This window comes from Cygnus atratus, chromosome 1 (assembly GCF_013377495.2).
Source record: "Cygnus atratus isolate AKBS03 ecotype Queensland, Australia chromosome 1, CAtr_DNAZoo_HiC_assembly, whole genome shotgun sequence".
Lineage (NCBI taxonomy): Eukaryota > Metazoa > Chordata > Aves > Anseriformes > Anatidae > Cygnus > Cygnus atratus.
In genome coordinates, this window is record NC_066362.1 from 47,088,129 (window position 1) to 47,107,505 (window position 19,377).

At 36.1% G+C, this 19,377-nt stretch overlaps 1 protein-coding gene across 2 annotated transcripts in view; it reads left to right on the top strand.

The window, feature by feature from the left end:
- CDK17 (cyclin dependent kinase 17) overlaps positions 1 to 19,377 on the top strand; it is a 94,271-nt gene that overhangs the window by 52,278 nt on the left and 22,616 nt on the right. For both annotated transcript variants that reach the window (XM_035551570.2, XM_035551571.2), the window contains one exon: positions 7,053 to 7,186. In XM_035551570.2, the coding sequence (XP_035407463.1) occupies positions 7,053 to 7,186 (134 nt within the window). The remainder of the gene's footprint in view (positions 1 to 7,052; positions 7,187 to 19,377) is intronic.

Below are 19,377 nucleotides of genomic sequence, written 5' to 3' on the forward strand. Positions count from 1 at the left end.
ATACTTTTGTATTCCTGTGTGTTGCATTTAAAAACATGCTAAGCATTTTTAAATGCAAGTTTGCCAATAACTCATCAAGCTTCCACTGTAAACTTCAAATGAGCTTTGCTTAAATTTTTTTTTTTTTTTTGCTTTTTAATGATTTTCTGATTTTCTCAGTGGTATTTTACACCTGAAAAAAACTAATGCATAAGCAATACAAAATAATGTAATTTGTTTTTCAGGTGATCAAATTTTGTGTGTTTAACTGACACAATTTGAATGTCTTAGTCTGTAGGAAGTGTTACAATACCATATATTAAATAGCTACAGATTCCTGTAGAATTTGTAATTTCATTGAAGTAGTGTTCAATAGTGTACACTAAAACACCTCTGCTTCTTTTGGATGCAGCGATACTTATTCTGCAATGCTATGGTGCATTCTTTATTAGGGTTCTCTGAGTCTGAGTTTTTTACATCTTATTCATCATCTGTTTTCCCTCTTTTTCTCTGTAAGGAGTAGTCTTTGGAAGCTCTTTATTTTGTTTATTATCCCCTCCTCATCTGATGAAAATTTAAGCTACTTGTATATGTTATATAGTAGCATTTGTCTGCACAAGCAAAATTACTAATGTTCTCTCCACTGCTTCTTTGCATCTTTCCTCCCTTTGTTTCTACCATATGGGAATGGTTATTACTCAGCAGGATGCTGAAGTTTTTTTCCATTGGGATAATGACATCAGAAATGAAATGGTCAAATATCCCACACTACATGAAGCTTTTTTTTTTTTTCCCTTTGGTACCTTCATCCTATTTTCTTTCCATTTTTTTCTTCTAGTCAAGTGGTGGGAACTTGCTATTAGAGACCCTTGAAATAGCATGAAATGGTGGCAGTAAGAGGATGGTTAATTGGTTAAAGCAAACAAACAAGACCTGCCACAGGTGCATCTCAGGCTGATTTGCTTTTGAATTAAATAGAAATGTAAGAATTGGTTGTGATACCTGGGAGAGGTTTTTGTTTGTTTTCGTTTGTTTTCTGAGCACTGAATATGAGTTCCCGATGTTGTGGTAATGTGTAAAATGATAAAACATTCTTTTTATAATTTTCTGCCTGAAAAAAAAAAAACGTTTCTGTTAGCTTTAAGTATTGTAAAATGTTCTGTAAAGACAAAAAATTTTGGCTTATCTCTAAGAAGTCTGTCTTGAACATGTTGTAATCCTTTTTTTTATCTAGTTTCCAGGTGTTGAGTTGTTTAGCTCATGTATATCTGTGTAGCTTCTAAATTTCTGCACTTCCAGAGGCATTTAACTGCTGCAATCTATTACGGTGCCAGAATTAATAAACTGTTTTTGGACTTGATCTGGCTGAATGCAGGGCCAACTTAGCTGTACTTGTTCCATATTTATGTTACTGGGAACATTGAAGAGGTGCTTGGAATACCCAAAGCCAGCTCTGGCTGGCATGGATCTGAAGCTAACCATCCTGGTGATCTTCAGTAGGAGCAGCAGCTTATCTATGGTTTTGCTAGCTGTGTTGATACAGTTATGGAGATGTTTTGTTTCTTTGTCATAACTATTAGAATTGAAAGGAATGATGTTTCCATACTGCTTTCTATTTTGCTCATGTTAATGGCAAAGGCAGTTTCTCAGTGTTGCCTTCCTCAATTTGAATTGTTGTTAGTAAAACTGGTAATAAAATTTAGCCACTTCATAGCAAAGTAAGCTTTAGGAAAGTATTCCTTGAAGGAATCCAATATGCAATTCTTGTGATTTTTATTTATTTATTTATTTTGTAATAATTTGAAATAAGATAGAAAGATCATGCAGTCTGACTCACTACTGACTAATTAGTGGGTATTATTTTAGCTCACTTGGAGGAGTTTTCATCTGTTGCACTGAAGGTTCCCTTCACTAACTTCTATTGTGGTACACTCCTCTCAACTGAAATGAGAACAACCTTTTCTTTTAAATGTACTTCCATAATTTTGTTGCTATATTGCAGTCATCTAGACCTTTTTATTACACAGCCATACTGGGTATTTAATTAGGTATGTAGAGTACATTAAAATAAACATCTGCATAAGAGAATGGCTGTGGTATTCAGTGAAGCAATTCAATAAATTATTGAACCATTAAAACCTCTGAAGACTATGCAGGCTGGCTTTGGTGCAGGTGAACTTGCCTTTAGAAAAACTTGGTGAAATTAAAGAACTATTTGCATGATTTTCATCATTGCTTAATTAAATATTATCATCGTGCACCTGTATAAAATGATCAACATGCCTCATTCCAGTTCTTATGCTATTAAAATAATGAACATAAGGCTCTACTAGTACCTTTTTAATTTAATAAAATAAAAGGACACATTTTAAAAAAGCTTAAAGTATCCCTATTTAGAATATAATTAAAACATTTGCAAACTCCTATAGATAGGAGCTGTTGCGTAATCAGCCTATCAGAAATTCAGGCATGTGTTTAATGATAGATTTATTTGGATGGTACAGACAATATCTTGCTTAAAATCTTTAGGTCCGTTATGAGTATGTAGCTTATCAATACATACCAAAACTAATCATATCACTGTAGTATTCGAAATAGACTGACTGTCATCTCATTTAAGTTTGAAATACTACATTTTCGACTTGAATGGGACAGACCCACTTTGTCTTCTCATTCCTGATTTGTAAAGAGCAGAGTCTTCTTACAGCTAAAATATCTGTTCCAAATGTATGATTCTGTGTTACTGGTTCTTGAAATATTCCTTAGTTTTGTATTATTGCATAGGTGCTCTTTTTAGTAGAAGAATTATCTTTGTCAACTAGGGTACTCTTTTGTAGTTGTGGATGTTGCATTTTGAAGTGTATTTTTTTACAGCAATTTCATAATACATAGGCTTTTGTGAATTGAACAGTGTGTGTTCCAAGATAACAAGTATGACAGTAACAGTTACGATTACTTTCATGAAAGTGTCAGTCTCTCTCTCTCTCTCTCTCCCTCTCTCTCTCTCTTTTAATGATGTAATTGCTTCATGGCTTAGAATACAATACTTCTTCAGTTTCATGAATCCTACTTTGTGAGTTTGCCTAGATAACTGTCTCTTGTCTAGCTTCTCTAAAGAAAGCAGGCTTTGGGGCCGCACTTAGACTAATACAAGGATAGATAGATTGGGTAGCAACAGTTAGGAGCTCTTACACTTAATTTTACAAGGAAAATCTTGAGAATTATAATTGCTAAAACAGATAACATCTCTCAGAAAAGTCTTTTAAAAAGAATTGTTATTAAATAACTCATAGATTCATAGAATATCCTGAGTGGGATGGGACCCACAAGGATCACTGAATCCAACTCCTGGCTCCACACAGGACTGGCTAAATATTAAACCATTTGTGTGAGAGCTTTATCCAAATGCTTCTTAAGCTCAAGCAGGCTTTGGGGCCATGGCCACTTCGTTGGGGAGCCTGTTCCAGATTGTCCACCAGCTTCATGTAACCCCATTTAATGTACTCTTTTGAGCTCCACCCATCAGCCATAGTATTATGTGCTTGTCTAGCTGCATGATATACATTTTGTCCAAAAGGATGCTGTGAGAGTATCAAAAGCTTTGCTGAAATCCAAAAAGATCACATCAGCTGGCTTCCCTTGGTTAACTAGATGGGTAACCTTGTCATAAAAGGAAATTAAGTTCAGTAAACAGGATTTTCCCCTCATGAATCCATGTTGGCTATGACCAATAACTGCAATGTCTTTCAAGTGTTTTTCAATAACTCCCGGTATAATCTCCATTATTTTACCAGGCACTGAAGTGAGACTGACATGCCTGTAATTACCAGGGTCATCTTTCTTGCCCTTCTTGAAAATTAGGACATCATTTGCTAGCTTCCAGTCAAATGGGGCCTCTCCAGATTCCCAAGAATGCTCAAAAATAATTGAGAGGTCTCACGGTGACATCAAGCAGCTCTTTGAGTGCCCTGGGATGAATCCCATCAGGCCCTATGGACGTATGTGCATCGCTGATGTGGTGAATGTGCTGCGTACCAGATACAATGATGCTGAGATAATAGGTTTGCTGCAAATAATGTTTTCAATAATGGTTTTATATTACTAAAACCAATTTTGTACAGCCTGCTACAGATCTTTAAAAACACAGCTATTGAGTTTCTGTAGAGACTGGGAGAGATCTTGCAGAGATTTGGCAAAAAGAGTAACATTTTGTCTGCTTAGCTTGAGGTTAAAGCTGATCTTTTGGAATCACTTTCTGAAAATCTTTTTCTTCTTGTTCACTAACATTTCTCTAGAAGCACTGATGAATATTTACCTTGTTTGAAACCTGAAGATTGCTCCTTATTACACAAGGAATGTAGTTTATTTTTTCCCTTTCATTCCAAATCTGAGCATGACTTGCTGGCAAAATTCTGATGCATTGTGGTCTTTTAATCAAAATTCCGTTTAGATCCACATTGCTGCTGAAAATTGTGCTTTGTGTATGGGATATGCACTTAATTCGTGTATTTAATTACAGTACTTTTGAATTAAAATGCTGCCAGTACCTTACGAGTTAATCTTTTTATATCCATTCTGTTTTCTCTAAAAGGAAATTCTTTGTACTAAGGAAGAATTTGGTCCTTTGAAGTCTACATGGTTCAATGTGAGCTAAACTAGACAAACATTTTAGAAGATGTGTTGATAACCAAATTTTGGCCTGAAGGGTTTTTTTCTTGAAAATCCAGCTTGCTTTCTTGCTGATAGTGATGAAACCTACACATTCTCCTTTTGTTTTTTATTGCTGTAATTCTGTGCAAATGTTAAATATTCTCAGGTATTCTGGTGGTAAGATTGAATTGAGCTCTGCGTGTTTTGTTCATGTTAGTGTTTTTTCAGGGTAGAGTTCTGGAATTTTTTAGTTTTTCCTCATGTTCTCTTTTACCTTGTACAAGGTCATGCCTAATACCTAGGAACAGAAAAGGTCAGGGAATTTGTCTTTTGAAGCACCTCCTTTGTAGGTATAATTATCACAGAATCATAGAATATGCTGAGTTGGAAGGGACCCACAAGGATCATCAAGTCCAACTCCTGGCTTCACACAGGACCACCTAAGTATTAAACTGTATGTCTGAGAGCTTTGTTCAGACACCTCCATGAGCTTGAACTCCATGAGGCTTGATGCTGTGAGTACTTGCCTGGGGAGCCTATTCAAGTGCCCGACCACCCTCTTGGTGAAGAACCTTTTCCTAACACCCAGCCTGAACCTCTCCAGACACAGCTTCATGCTGTTCCTTTGGGTCCTGTCGCTGTCCCCAGAGAGCAGAACTCAGCGTCTGCCCCTCCGCTCCCCTCATGAGGAAGCTGCAGGCCACCATGAGGCCTCCCCTTAGTCTCCTCTTCTTTAGGCTGAACAAACCAAGTGACTTCAGCTGCTCCACATATATCTTGTTCTCTTGACCCTTCACCATCTTTGTAGCCCTCCTTTGGATGCTTTCAAATAGTTTTATGTCTTTTTTTATACTGTGGTGCCCAAAACTGCACACAGTATTCAAGGTGAGGAGACTACACCAGCGCAGAGCAGGACAGTCACTTCCCTTGACCAGCTGGCCATGCCATGCCTGATGAGTGCCAGGGTTCAGTTGGCCCTTCTCGCTGCCAGGGCACACTGCTGGCTGATGTTCAACTTGACATCAACTAAAACCCCAAATCCGTTTTTGTGTAGTTACTATCCAGCATCTCGTCCCTCAGTCTGTACATATGTCCAGGGTTGCCCCTTTCCAGATGCAGAATCTGGCACTTACTCTTGTTAAACTTTGTATTGTTGGTGATTACCCAGCTCTCTAATTTGTCAGGATCTCTCTGCAAGGCCTCTCTACCCTTGAGGGAGTCAATAGTTCCTCCCGATTTAGTGTAATCCGCAAACTTACTTAGTATACCTTCAAGTTCTGCATCCAAGTCATTTATGAAAACATTAAAAGTGCCCCAAAAATGGAGTCCTGCAGAACCCCACTAGTGACTGTGGAGTTAAATACTAGCAGTATTTAATCCCTATAGTAATTTGGAGCTCAGGTATTCCACAGGCGAGGATGGAACATTTTTTAGAGTGAATTGCTTATATGACCAATTTCCCATCGTGTATGCTTTTGCACGTCACTTGCATCTTTATGCTATAAATGACACCACCATGATCTTCTCTTCATTCTTTACAGTACTTGTCTTCCAAAGTCTGGAATATTCTGTGGCGCTAAAAAGTAACGTATATGTACATACATAACATAAGTAAACCGTTTTATGTGGATGAATCTACAGGATTGTGTTAAAAGTTCTAATTTAAATTTTTGTAAAGATCCTGCAGTATCATGTAACTCAAGCTGTCTGTTACCAATATTTCCCCATAAAATAATAAATTTCACTAAATTCTTTCTGAATCCCAGGTCCTCTGCTGAATTGACTTGTGCATTGTAGGCCTCTGTTCAAGCAGTCAGAATATGTCCCGTTCTTCCATGCATACACGCCAGTGGTTTTTACCCCTACAATTTCTGTATTTGGCATTTCTAAAAATAATGCCTATACCTTTCAGTGTTTTTTTTTCTTTTTTAAATTTTCTGAAGATACATTTACGTGTCTAGCATCAGGTAGTCTGAAAGTCTTAAATATTCTCATTAATGTTTTATATATTTTCCAGTGAATCTCAGGTTTCCTTTGCAAACACAAGTTTCTTAATCCAAGAGCAGCAAAACAAGAAGAGTTAATGAGGGAATTCAGGAACTGAAATCCTGAGGGGAAGGTGGCTTGTAGGAATTAAAATTAGGATTTGACTGTCTGTCTTCTGTTTTGGAAAATTCAGTTCTGCTGCAAACCAAGTAAGAAAAATAATAGCGAAGTTTGCATATGAATTTTATGAAGTAATGCTTTTCATTTTGCAATTTGTGAGGCATAAAAAGTGTATCAGGACTACCATTGCTGGGATGAGCTTTTGATATAAAAACCACTGCATGGTATAGATACAATTGTTTTCTGTCTGTACAAGAGAGTTGTTTAGTGGAATACTGATTGATTGTTTTCATTATTTCTTTTTGACTATTTTTAAGATATTGTTCATGAAAATCTGAAAATGGGGTCAGATGGTGAAAGTGACCAAGCTTCTGGAACATCATCTGATGAAGTTCAGTCTCCCACAGGTGTTTGTCTCAGAAACCGGATACACAGACGAATCTCAATGGAGGTAATTTACTTTTCACACAAGGATTGTTTAAATTGACAAGAAAGATGGAATTTGTTTTAGTTGTTCTTTATAATTGGTTGTCTTCTCAATCAACTTTAAATGTTCTGACATCCTTAGTGTAGAGAGCATTATTATAGTAGTGCTTAAATGTCTGTCTCCATTTGTCACAAATCAGACCACTATCTTTCATTGTTGATGATCTGCTTATTTTGAAAAGCTAAATATGTTTTGAAACTTTTTTTTATGAAGAATTTAATAAGTGTAGGTTTAGAATACCTTTCCTTCACATTTTGTGCAACTCATCAAGTACGTTGAAGAAAATGTGTTTATATATATATATATATATATATATATATTATTTTTTTACATAAAACTGGTTTCTAATCTTTCTAAAACTAATACTACAGAGAAGTGATGGTCCTGACTGCTTCAGCCTTTCTCTCTCTTCCTGTTTTTTAATGAACGGAACTTTACAGGATGGTAAACAAAAGGAGGAAAAGTACCTTATGAATAACTGTGCACATAATTTCCTTTATTTATGAGTCTCATTATGAATACTAGCCACCCTTGTGCTTGCTTTGTTGTCATTTCCCTTGGCAAAGAAAAACAGAACACTTCCCTGTTTCTTGAGTATGTAAAAGTTAACATTATAATGATGTCTTTGTTACATAAGCGTGTAAAATTTTGCAGTTGCTCCATTATAGCATATATACCATTATGCATAGTTTGCAAGATTTTAAATCTTCTTTCAAAGCATGATACAAAATACAGGATTGGAGAAGCAGATCTGAAAAAGTTATAGTAGGGTGCGCATGCCAAAAATTTTTGATTTGTGAGGCGCTCCATTATGCTTGGAATTCCAAGACTCCAAGCATGTAATCCTGGTCCAATTCCAAGAACTTATGAATTATTTGTATTAATTATTTATATCTTTTCCAGCACCTGTTTTTTCTTTGTCTGGGAATTCCTGAGTTCATCTATTAATCTCGAGTTTAATCTAAAGACTATTAAAATTGGACCTTTTACATGGGAGACCTAATTTAAGTCTATTAATTTATGCAGGATGCTTACGTTAAAAAAAAAAAGTCATCTTGAATCTTGCACATTACTCTCAGTGGCTTTCATATTTTATTTTTTTTATTTCAGTTTTGTTTATTCAGTGCTGATTTTCTCGTTTTTCTCTAAATTCCAAGTGCTTGTTTTTGATTCTTGAAATTAACATTATTTTTTTCATTGATTTGGCCCAGTCAATGAGATCAGCAGTTTTTGGCAGCTATTTGTGTATGTTCTATGAGAATTTTAACATTTCCCCCAAATCACTTCAGTGTTGATTTGGTGACTTTTAAAATAAGGTTTCAAGCATATGTCTGAAAACACTCTTACTTCTGAATGTGAATTATGCTGTCATTGATAGTATTTTTTAGTTGACATAAGTTTACTCCTTTGAAGTGGTTTGTAGGATAGTAGGTAGGTTTTTTACCTGTTTGTGCATGCCAGAGAAAAAGAACTGTAACAATCTCTGTAGCCTTTATTAAAATACCTTTCTACTCATAATCTTTTCAGTCTACTTTACCTAGTTTCTTAATCAAAAACACCTTAAGTGATTACGTTGTCTGTCTGTCTTTGCTTCATCCTATTTTTCCCGTGGGTCGTTTTCAGTCAGTTTTGACAGATGGATAGAAATCTCAGATGCTAATTTTCTACTAATTTCTGTGGAAAAAAAGCTCTGAATCAGGAGAGACTACTAATGCATCTGATGCATCTACTACTGGGAAAGATGCAGCCTTTATTAAATACCACAGGATCCACATAGGAGTTGAGCCGCAATAAGAACATCCATAGAAAACCAGGTTTTCCTGGCTTTGCTGTTCATCAGATGGGATCACTTGCTTCCTTGCTTGCCTGCCTTGGGTGATTTGTGTTATGTAGCTAGCTGGTTCAATAGTAGTAATGTGATTATAAAAAGAAAAAGAAACGGTCTTTGTTGAGAAGTTTCTGTTATTTCAGTTTTGTTTTGTTGGTGTGTAGGGATCTGTCATCTCTAGACATATTCCCTTTATATTCATTTAGGATGAGTTATAGCTGTATGTTGCCCATACAGGTTGGAGTAAATTAGAGTGTGTCATAGTCTTTATTTGCTGTAGTCTGTTGAAGTCATTAATCACATTTGAAATCCATTTAAAAATATATGGGATTAAAATATCCAAAGTTGGATAAACTCAACAAACCAATATTCCTTGTTCCTCTGCCTTGTACTAAATGTGTCACTGGGACTATATCCTTGTGTTTATTTTGGCTAATATTCAGTGAGTTAGTAATACTTTTGGATATCATTTCTTATATATGTTCGTTTCTCTCTACTGAATTGACAGAAGTACCGATTTTTATTTTTTAAGGAAACAAATCAGGTAAAGCTGAAACCTTGGAATAGTCATTTTTATTTGTAATAACTTTTTGTATATAATCACTTTTTTATGCTCAAATTCCTCTAAATTCTGCAAATTAGCAGCCCATGAAAAAAATAAAAATAAAATGCTTGCTAAAAACAAGCTATAGTCAAAGCTAAATAGTTGAAGTGCTAATTGCTGATACTGTGTATTAGTATTTTTGGGATGTTTTGTATATCAGAATACACATTTTGAATATCAGAATACACATTTTGACCATTAGTGTCCACCACACTACTACTTTCTCTGTAATGGTAAAATAATCCAGAACTAGAAATAAAATTAAAACATTGTGGGAAAGCAGAAAGAGTCTCTTGTCATAGAATCATAGAATGGTACGATTGACTCTTGTCAATAGTATTTAAAAGATTCTGCTGGGAAAAAGTTTGATCTTTCTGAAAAAAAAAATGCAGATATCCTGGAAGATAGAGAAGTGTCAACTGCACAATACAGATGTAACTAGAAAAATGTTTGTTCTAGTGGTATCTTCATAGCAATAGAAACCTGAAATTTCATAGCCATAAAATAACCGTGTTAGGTAGGAAATCATCGTGCTGCAATGTAAGCTAAGTTTGATGCGTTTTAGATATGAAGTGGTAATACTGCAAGTGAGAGAGAATCATGATCAGCAGCTGGGTTGAAAACTTCCTATCCACAGTAGCAGCCATGGAGATAGCAGCTTTCAATTCATCATCCCCCTAGCTGACATAAAATTTAGGCCAGTGTGATTTCTATAGACGGGGAGATGATTAAGCTTCTGAGTTTGACAACATTGCAGTTGTGGGACTAGGTAGATTTATCTTTAAAAAAAAATCCTTGTTAGCATATTCTTAGAAAAGTAAGAGAACATACTAGAATCTCATTGTATTGTCTAGACGAAATTTATTTTGTGTGTAACCCACAGACTACTAACGGTCCATAAAGCAAGCAGTTGCTTCCCCCTCCACCCCATTCAGGAACCGTATTGACACTAGCTGTAAACATGTATTGTGTGCAGAATTTGACTCACACCAGCTGTTGGTTTTTAATTTAAAAATTTACTAACACAGTGCTAATAGTAATGATTACTTAGTAAATCAGTAAAACTGTTTATCAGAGCAGATATATAGAATCCCTTTTTTTTTTTCTAAGTTCCAGAAGCAATGCGGCCTGAGAGTGAATGCCTGTGTGTATTTTAAGCGTGGGTGTTTTCGTCATATGAGAAACACCTCTCCAGATCATGGAGTTACAGCTTAAAGCATTTTCGCTTTGATTTGCTGGAAAAGGAGGCATAGATGGTAATGCATTAATATAAATACATGTTTCAAGCCGTGAGTGTTCATTGGAGGCCTTGTGCCCTGTGTGCTGGGTAGTGAATGCTTCATTAAGAACAGTAGTGGATAAAAAATAGGGAGACAGAGTCTGTGCAAATTGAAACATCTGTTTCCCTTTCCCAGAAGTCCAAGGTCTGTAAGCTGTCTTCCTATGTTAGCTGGCGGAGGGCCATAACCCACTGTTCACCAGCCTGTTTCCCAGATATTTTATCCTGAGAAACAGTTCTTATCCATCTGACTGTCACATTAGTGGCAGGAGCTTGTTCCAGATCAGACTGCTCCTGCCACATTGCTGTAGGGTATAATTTTATTTTCCCCTGGGAGGATTAGCTGCAGGTTTAGTGCTTTTAGCTCAGAAGAGAGAAATACAAAGGCCATGAAGTGAGGCTATAATTAGGTGTGAGTTGTACTGGTTACCTTCAGAAAGAAAAAATGAATATAGATGAAAAATAAGGGTTTTTGGTGAGCTCACCCTTTTACCAGGGTTATGGCTGACACAGGAGTCTTGACTGCTACAGCTTGAATAACTAAATCAGCTGTCGGTCCAGCTAGGCAAATGTACCTGATCCAGAGAAAAACCCACAAAATTAATTGAGATTTAAATGAATGTACTGCTAATATTTTCTGGTTTTAGGCTTTAAATGAGAACACTGCTCACAGATCATCATTCCCGTGTGTAAATAGGGCACTGTAGACTGGATAGCAGTACTGATTCAGGCTTTCAGTCAGAGGCCATACAGTATTTTCTCCCGTCATTAGTTTTAGCAGCAGGAAAACACTTTGCAGGAAGCAGTGCATCAAAGACAAGCCTGAGCATTCAGCCCTACATCTCTTGCCTACTTGACAGGGTGCCTTGGATCACTAGCAGGCATTACTACATAGTGCCTGTTGGGTCAGGCTTCACTAAGCAAAAATTGTTCCTTCCTCCTTACTACTGTGGCTGTCAGCTGTATAACTCTTTCTGCCTTATTTACTGGATTTTGTCTAATTTCCATCTGCAATTCCAGAGAATGTGTAGATCTGCTCACCTCTGCCATGAATCTATGGTCACCTACCACTAGATACAAAATAGAGAAAGAAAGTAAAGCTGAACACAATCAAGACCTTTTTAAATTTTATTTTATATCGTCTACATGTTCACTGTATTACCTGTTTTCAGTCATGCTTGGAAGCTGTGTCAACCTTTTGTAAGGTTACACAAGAAAATATGCTGTTCTTTTTGTAAATTCCTACTTTCAGATTCACGTGAAGCTTGATGCTTTGGAAATCCCACTTCTAAAAACACAAGTCCACGTTCTAAATTACTAGCATGATCTTGACAAAAGCAGTTGAACTCCTTTTAATCTATTTGATAGGCAGACTTTGATTTCTTTTTCTGCAGAAGAAAATTGTCACTGCCACAGGAAAAATAATTTCAGCTTGGATAACGGACAGACTTCTGGAACCCGCATTTATTAGATCTTCTGGGAATAGGGATCACTGTCTGATATTAGTGACGGATGCTTTTTTGCCCTCCTGTTAGGGACCTTTGCAATCCTAAAAGTTCTTGCATTCCCTTTGCAAATGCTATTTCCCTTAGTTACTGCATTTGGTGGTACCTGAGGATGGAGTATCTGCTTTTTTGCTTTTGTTGTTTCATAACTCAGTTCCCCTTTTAAGATCCTTGCTCTAAATCCCATTTACAAGTAATGTGCTATTATATTGGATAGCCATCTACATCTATAGTGTCCGGCCATCTACAAATCAGATCTCATTCGGGTGATTGGAATGCAGCAGATGAGAAGTTAGCATGTGGATGCAGCTTCATACCCTGCACTCCAGCCTCACTGTGCTGTCCAGTGGGTCAGATTTCCAGTTCCTGAATTCAAGAATTTGATTTGTTCTGAATCAGCCAATTTCCTCATGGGACTTCCCCCCAGTAGTTGCTGCTTTATGTTGATGTGAATGTTTCATTATTAGGAGTTAACGTTAGAGAGAGTTACTCTGTTAGACTGCTTGTGTTGTTGGCATTGTCTTGTTGGCATCGAAACCTTACTGCTTCTGCTGCAACTTCATTCGATTTGCTGGTTCTTCTTTTGTTATCTCTTGAGTCTCTTGCTGTCTAGCAACGAGAATTTTTCAGGAAGAGTATAGTGGAAAGAAAAGATTATCTTACTGCTCAGGATCCTGACTTGTGCCATCAGGGCTCTGAGCTCGCATTTTTTGCAGTGATCTGTTTCTCTTTGGATTTTTTCCAGTTCCATTTCCCATGTCTTGCAAGCTAACCAGCTTATGTTATCTCTTTCTTCTGGGCAGTTTCTCCTACTGCTCAGTTAGAGAAATTGATCAAAACATACAGAACTCTACGCTTAAAGATCAGGAAGTTATAGTAATAAAGGAGGCAGAGCTTTTATTAGCATCTGTTACTCCTCAGCACCTACCACTCAGTCAAACAGCCACCAGACCGTCCGTATCAGGAGGGCTTATGTTAAGAGGCTAAGGCCACAGAGTGATATCTTGTTAGGCGACAAAGCCAGACAAACAAAATCAGAATTTTTGTATTATTATTATTTATTCTTCAGTATACTTGAATAAGTTCACTTCCTTACAAGCTCTCCCAAGTAAAGTAGTAACACCAGCAACAAAAAAAGCTACAAGGAAAGAATTTTGAAGTATTTCTCTTCTGTCACAAATTAATTGTAACATATTTTTGGTGTATTGATACACTTGACAAAAAGAAAGTAATATCTCACATTTAAATTTTATTTATCCTTTCTCAGATTTTTCAAAACTGGTTTTATGTATCACACATATTTGTTTTGTTTTCATTAGTTATGAACAGAAGCTCCTGGAATGCAGTTTCTCTGAATACTGTATTTGTGCTAAACAGTTTCAGCTTTACACCGTAAAACTGCTGATGGAGATGTGAAATAAATGAAAAACTGCCTCTTTTTAAAAACAATAAAAAGAATGGTTTTTATTCAGCTAGTCAGTGGTCTAAACAACGTATCCATGGAATTAAGATTCTTGTTAAAAGTATTTTGATGAAGAAATGGTTCAGAATCCATACTTTTGACTCTTTATGTGAAAAAAATCCTGCCTATTGAACTATAATTCTCATTTCATCATTTCAAGCATACAGATTGTTACAAATACTAATGGAAAATATTTAAAAGATTTCTCTTTATAAGTTTGTCATTGCACTAAAGTAAATAAAAGCAAAGCTAGCTGCTTGTGTTTCTGTTTTCTGACTTTTTACAAATTATAACATATTTTTATTTTAGTGGCCATAACTACTGTAGAGGTTGGTGATAATTTTTTTGAACTGGCAGTAAAGTCCTTGCTTTGTTTATTGATGTAAATAGATGTGCTAGAAAACTGTGACTCCTAGTCCCAAAATAGAGGTTAAACCTTTGAATTCTTAGTAATATCTAATTGATTACATTTGTCTCTGCATCCCAGCATCAAAACTGACAAACTTTGTTATGCTGGGGGCAGGGAATAAGCAATATCTGTGGTCATTGGTATTCCAAGCATGAAGCAGCCTCTGGGCTCAGTCTTATGATAAAATTCCTGAGAATATTTTGCATACTTGATCTGAAAAAAAAACAAAACAAAAAAAACCCTCGTGATTTAATTGATTCATGAATTCCATGTCTTGGATCATTTCTGTCTCAAATATAAAAATGCTTGAAATTGATGCTTTCTTGAATCGTGCTGCATTTCAATAGAGTGACTAGGGAACAGCATGGATTTATGGAGTGAGAAATAGCAGCGATCTTTTGTAGATGTGTCTTAAGATTGTATTTTCGCTACTGCTTCTCACAGAAGAAAAGGTACTTTGACACTTTCTGCAGATTTAATGTAATAGAAATCAATTCATTGTGGTTTAATGTTTTCGGGGGGGGAAATAGTATCAGTAATACTATACAAGTACAAAGGACAATGTAGTAGTTGCATGTAAACCATGCTGTGGGAGGCATAAAAAATGCACATTCTGCATCACAATGAAATCGGTTACACCTGTTTGTAGAGTGTGTTTCTGCTCTGTGGTGATCATGGCAATATAATCCACGTTTTAGCACCGAGGATTTCCTGAGACTGAGAGTCAGATATATGTTGTCTAGCTACTTGTACATTTTTTGAGTGGTCCTTTTAAAGACTTTTTACAATCTGTTAGAAGAATTTTTGCTCACAGTGTGCCGTGGAACTACAACAGAAATGATAGCCTCTTTCTGAATGCTTTCAGAAAGTACAGACTGGTTATATCTTCTGTACACGTGCTCACTCTCTCTTAGCTCCATGATAAATGGTGGTATCTTGAGCCTATTATTTGTATTACAGGCATATTTAGGAGATTGCACTCTAATTCTCATAAGCACTAATGGTGTGCAAAGCCATTTTGTACGTGAGGGTATGAATAACTACACAAAGGGATTTTAGTAGACTGTTTGTCAACTCATGGTACATAAAATTTAAACATAAATAAATAAAGAGGTAATGATGGTTTTATATACCTAATAGGAAAATGGGTATAGATAACTCATCCCAGCTGTTAAAATAGTGGTTTTGGTTACAGTAATTGAGGCTTGTTTATAAAGACATAAAAATAGTGTGCTGCATGGATGGTATAGGTTTCTTTTGGTGGATGTGTATGCTGGTGTTTTGATTTGGGATCTTGACAGCGTCTAAATCTACAGTGCTGTAACCAAACAAGAAAAATCTGGACGCATATATTCTCTGAATCTGGGTTGTTTTTCTCTGTTTGTTTTTGCCTCTAGCAATCTTGTAGTATGTCATAATTCTGTAGAGGATAAAGTTGGCTTGAACTGTGTTAACTGTCATTTGACAAAAATGCACTGAAATTTGATAAAGCAGCCTTCAGAAAAAAAATCTACATGGTATTTGATACTGAAATGGTGCAGTAAGTACATGCATGTAAGGATGTATATTAGTGTGTTTAAATTCTTGTAGGCATAAGCAAATGTTTTTCAATTCATTTTCTTTGTGTTTCATGAAGTAGTGCATCATACACATTTCTATGTGAAATCTGCAAGAAAAATATACTACAAAAAGATTAAAAGGGGGATATTTTTTTTACTTTATTTTTTTGAGTAAGCATGAAACTGAACTGTGTTGCGTAGAGGGTTATATGATGTAGCATTTCAGATCTCATTAAGCATTCTCCAGTGAACAAAAGCACTATGACTTATTAGTGAACAGCTTGTGCTTGCAGCTGACATGTCTTGCTGGTGCTTGCTGAAACTAGTGAGAAGGCTGATTCAGACTGATGCTTACACAAGAGAGCAAATCGTTCTCATTTGATTTATAGTGGATTGTTTGGGCTGTCAGATTGCTGTCTGTAGACTTAGAAGAACAATTATTTTTTTTTTGTGAGGCTGTTAACAAAACTTCAGTGATGTTATTTAGCATTATCAACTCCAAAAAGATAAGCTAAAATCTTAGGGAGAGGTGGGGAGCTTGTTGACTGCTGGCATATAGTAAGTAGTGGTGGTCTGTGAATATAACTATCAAGAGTGAACTGAAGAACCAAAGCAGTAAGGATCGGCATAGAATGATACGGCTTGGCCACATCGTTAGGCTAGTCCAGTGACTAGCTGCTCCTAACAGAGACAGCTTCCTTCTTGTCTTGGCTCCTAAACTTGCATCAGCAGGTAATTACATTATTTCAAAGGGGTGGTTTTCTGCCAGTTTTGTTTCTTAAGCCACGTTGCTGAGTCGTTAGCTTAGAACCTCTTCTCCTCCAAGGAAGTGGTGGGAACGTGTGGCCATAGGCAACGGACTGTTGGTTCTGGAGGTACTCAGCTGTTAGGTTGGCTAAATGAAGCATTTAAGAAATGACATAATGAGGGTGATCAGACAATAAATCACGTTTTTTCCTTCTGGCTTTTCTGACCAATTGCTTGGTAATATAGGACTACCTATTTTTTCACTTCGTTCTACTTCACTGGCAGAAGCCCAAATCTTTTTCCTCTTACTGCAGTTGTGGGTGCAGTATCAGCCTGAAAGAAATCCAGGGAGTTGAAAGATTAGTAGCTTTTGTAGCCCAGTAGATTTGGGAAGGGTTTATTATTGCTGCTCCAGCAAGAAAGAAGCAGTTGGCGAACTGGCACATTGTGAATGGTAAAAATAAAAGTAGTCTCAGTTTTTCAGCTTTTCCAGTTGAGTTATATATACTACATTACAATTCTTGCTACACTGTATTGTAATGTTGTGAGAATTGGACTCGAGAACTCCTCAACAGGACCTTCACTAGGGCAACTCTTTTGGTTTTTTGTTTGGTTTAGATTGTTGGTATTCTATTTTGTGCAAAATATATGTTTATTGTCTAAATGTGCTAAGTCAAAGACATAATGACTCAAGTCATCTGAAGGCAGACAGTGTGAATGTTTCAAATTGCTTCTTTTTACAGCATTTTAACATGTACAGATCAAATATTCTGTATCTGTATTATTCTCTTTATTTCACTTCATTGAAATTTACCAAAATGTATAGTACATCTTGGCAAAAAGTAAATGATGAATTAAGGAAAAACAGAAGTTGATTTTCATGTCTGATTCAAAGTTCAAAAAGTTAAGTGTTGCTTTCACAAATAAGAATAGGTTCATTGTTATGGGGGAAAAAATGTACTTTTTTGACAGTTTTTGAGAGAGGAGTGAAAATTTAACTACTAACCAGGTATGAGACTTTCTGAAAAGTCTCACATTATGACACTGAAGGCTGTTTATATGGGCCAAAGCAAGCAACTAGAAAGAAGAATAGTTGGTAAGTTTGTTTAGGGAGAATAGGAGAACAGAATAGGATAGGCAGAAAAGGAATAGGGTTGTTTTAGAGAACCAGATGTGGAAAAAAAAAAAAAAAGTAGTAGCAGAATGCTAGTACTAAACTCTTGTGAATGGTTTACTGTAGATGGCAAGTGAAGAAGCTGACATTTGTAACAGTATTTTGAGACATCCAAAAGGTGACCAGAAGTAAAGAAATCAAAAACGTTGTGTGTATTTTTCAGTGGTAGTGGTTGGTTGGTTGTTTTTTGTGTTTGTTTTTTTTTTTGTGTGTGCACGCGTGATTTTTTTCTTACTTCCAAGTATGTGGAAAAAACAGAAGCTGTTTTGTTTTTTGGTTTGGAAGATGTTTATCTACTTAAAATGTTAAATTCCTCAGCTCAGAGAACCTGCAGGATTTAAGTTGAAACACCTACCTCATCTTCCTGTGCCCAAGAGTAAGTAATCTGTGGTAGAGAGAACATACACATCAAGTTATGGCAACGCATTTGGGTACTAGCCAGACAAAAGAAAAGGCTCAACAAAGTGCAGCTCTTCTCAGAGCATTTGCTGTAGCTAGTGTTGGAAATAGTAAAGATAAGCACAAGTTGGGGTAGTTTATCTCCGTAGACAGCACAGTGATATTAATGTCACAAGTGCTTACATGTTTATCTCCCATCAGGCACAGTAGAACAAATGTGGTTCTCATTTCAAGCAAGTTATAAAAATAGTATGCATTTCTCTGCCAGTAATAGAGGAAGACTGAGAAATAAGCATTGCACATGAAGATAGAAAATGTGTTTTTAAAATGTAGGAGGGGATGCCACCAGCATTCTGGTTACCCTAGCAAAGCAACTTATGCTTGAATATGTTCTCCAGAATATTTTCTGGAGATGGATCAAAAAATAGCTCATTAAGGAACATATAGCTAACTGTAGGCTTTTGAGCATTTAACAGTAGTTTATTTAATGAATATTGATTTGTTTTGTTGCAAGTTGACCTTAAAGATAACCATAAGAAAGTCAAACTAGAAGATGTTACAAATTAACAGGAGCTTTTTTTGTGAATTAGTCCTTATTTAGGAGAAGTGACATATAGGAAAAGGAAAATTCATATTCATCAGAAGTGACATATAGGAAAAGTATCATTTTAATTTTCTAGGAGATAATTTATTTTACACGAAGCACTTTGCTGTGCCTGAAAACAAAAGTTTTGCATTCTGGTAAAAACGTTACTTGCTGTAGTTACAAAGGAGTGCACCCAGATTCCCCTTGCATAGTTGAGGTTGATGTACATCACTCGTACACATCTTGCATTCAAATAAAAGGGTACATAAGATAATGTAGGGGAGTTATTTTAGTTTCCCACCTTAAAAATGAAACATTTAAAAGATTCATAGATGGCTACAGGATTAATTAGTGTGTCAAAAAGACATTCGTCTCTGTAGTGTTGACAATCTTAAGTAGCAAACATTAAAGAATGTTGGGAAAATAATCCTGCAATTAATTTTACATGCCTTTTACATTCCTTATTATTTCTTTAAACAGCATTATAGCAGGATCTTGTAATAGCCTGCATTTTTAACAGCCTGCTAATAACTTCAATTTTAAAAGGTTTCTTGGTTTTAGTCTTTTTTGTGGTTTAGGGTTGTGGGTTTTTTTTTCTTCTTC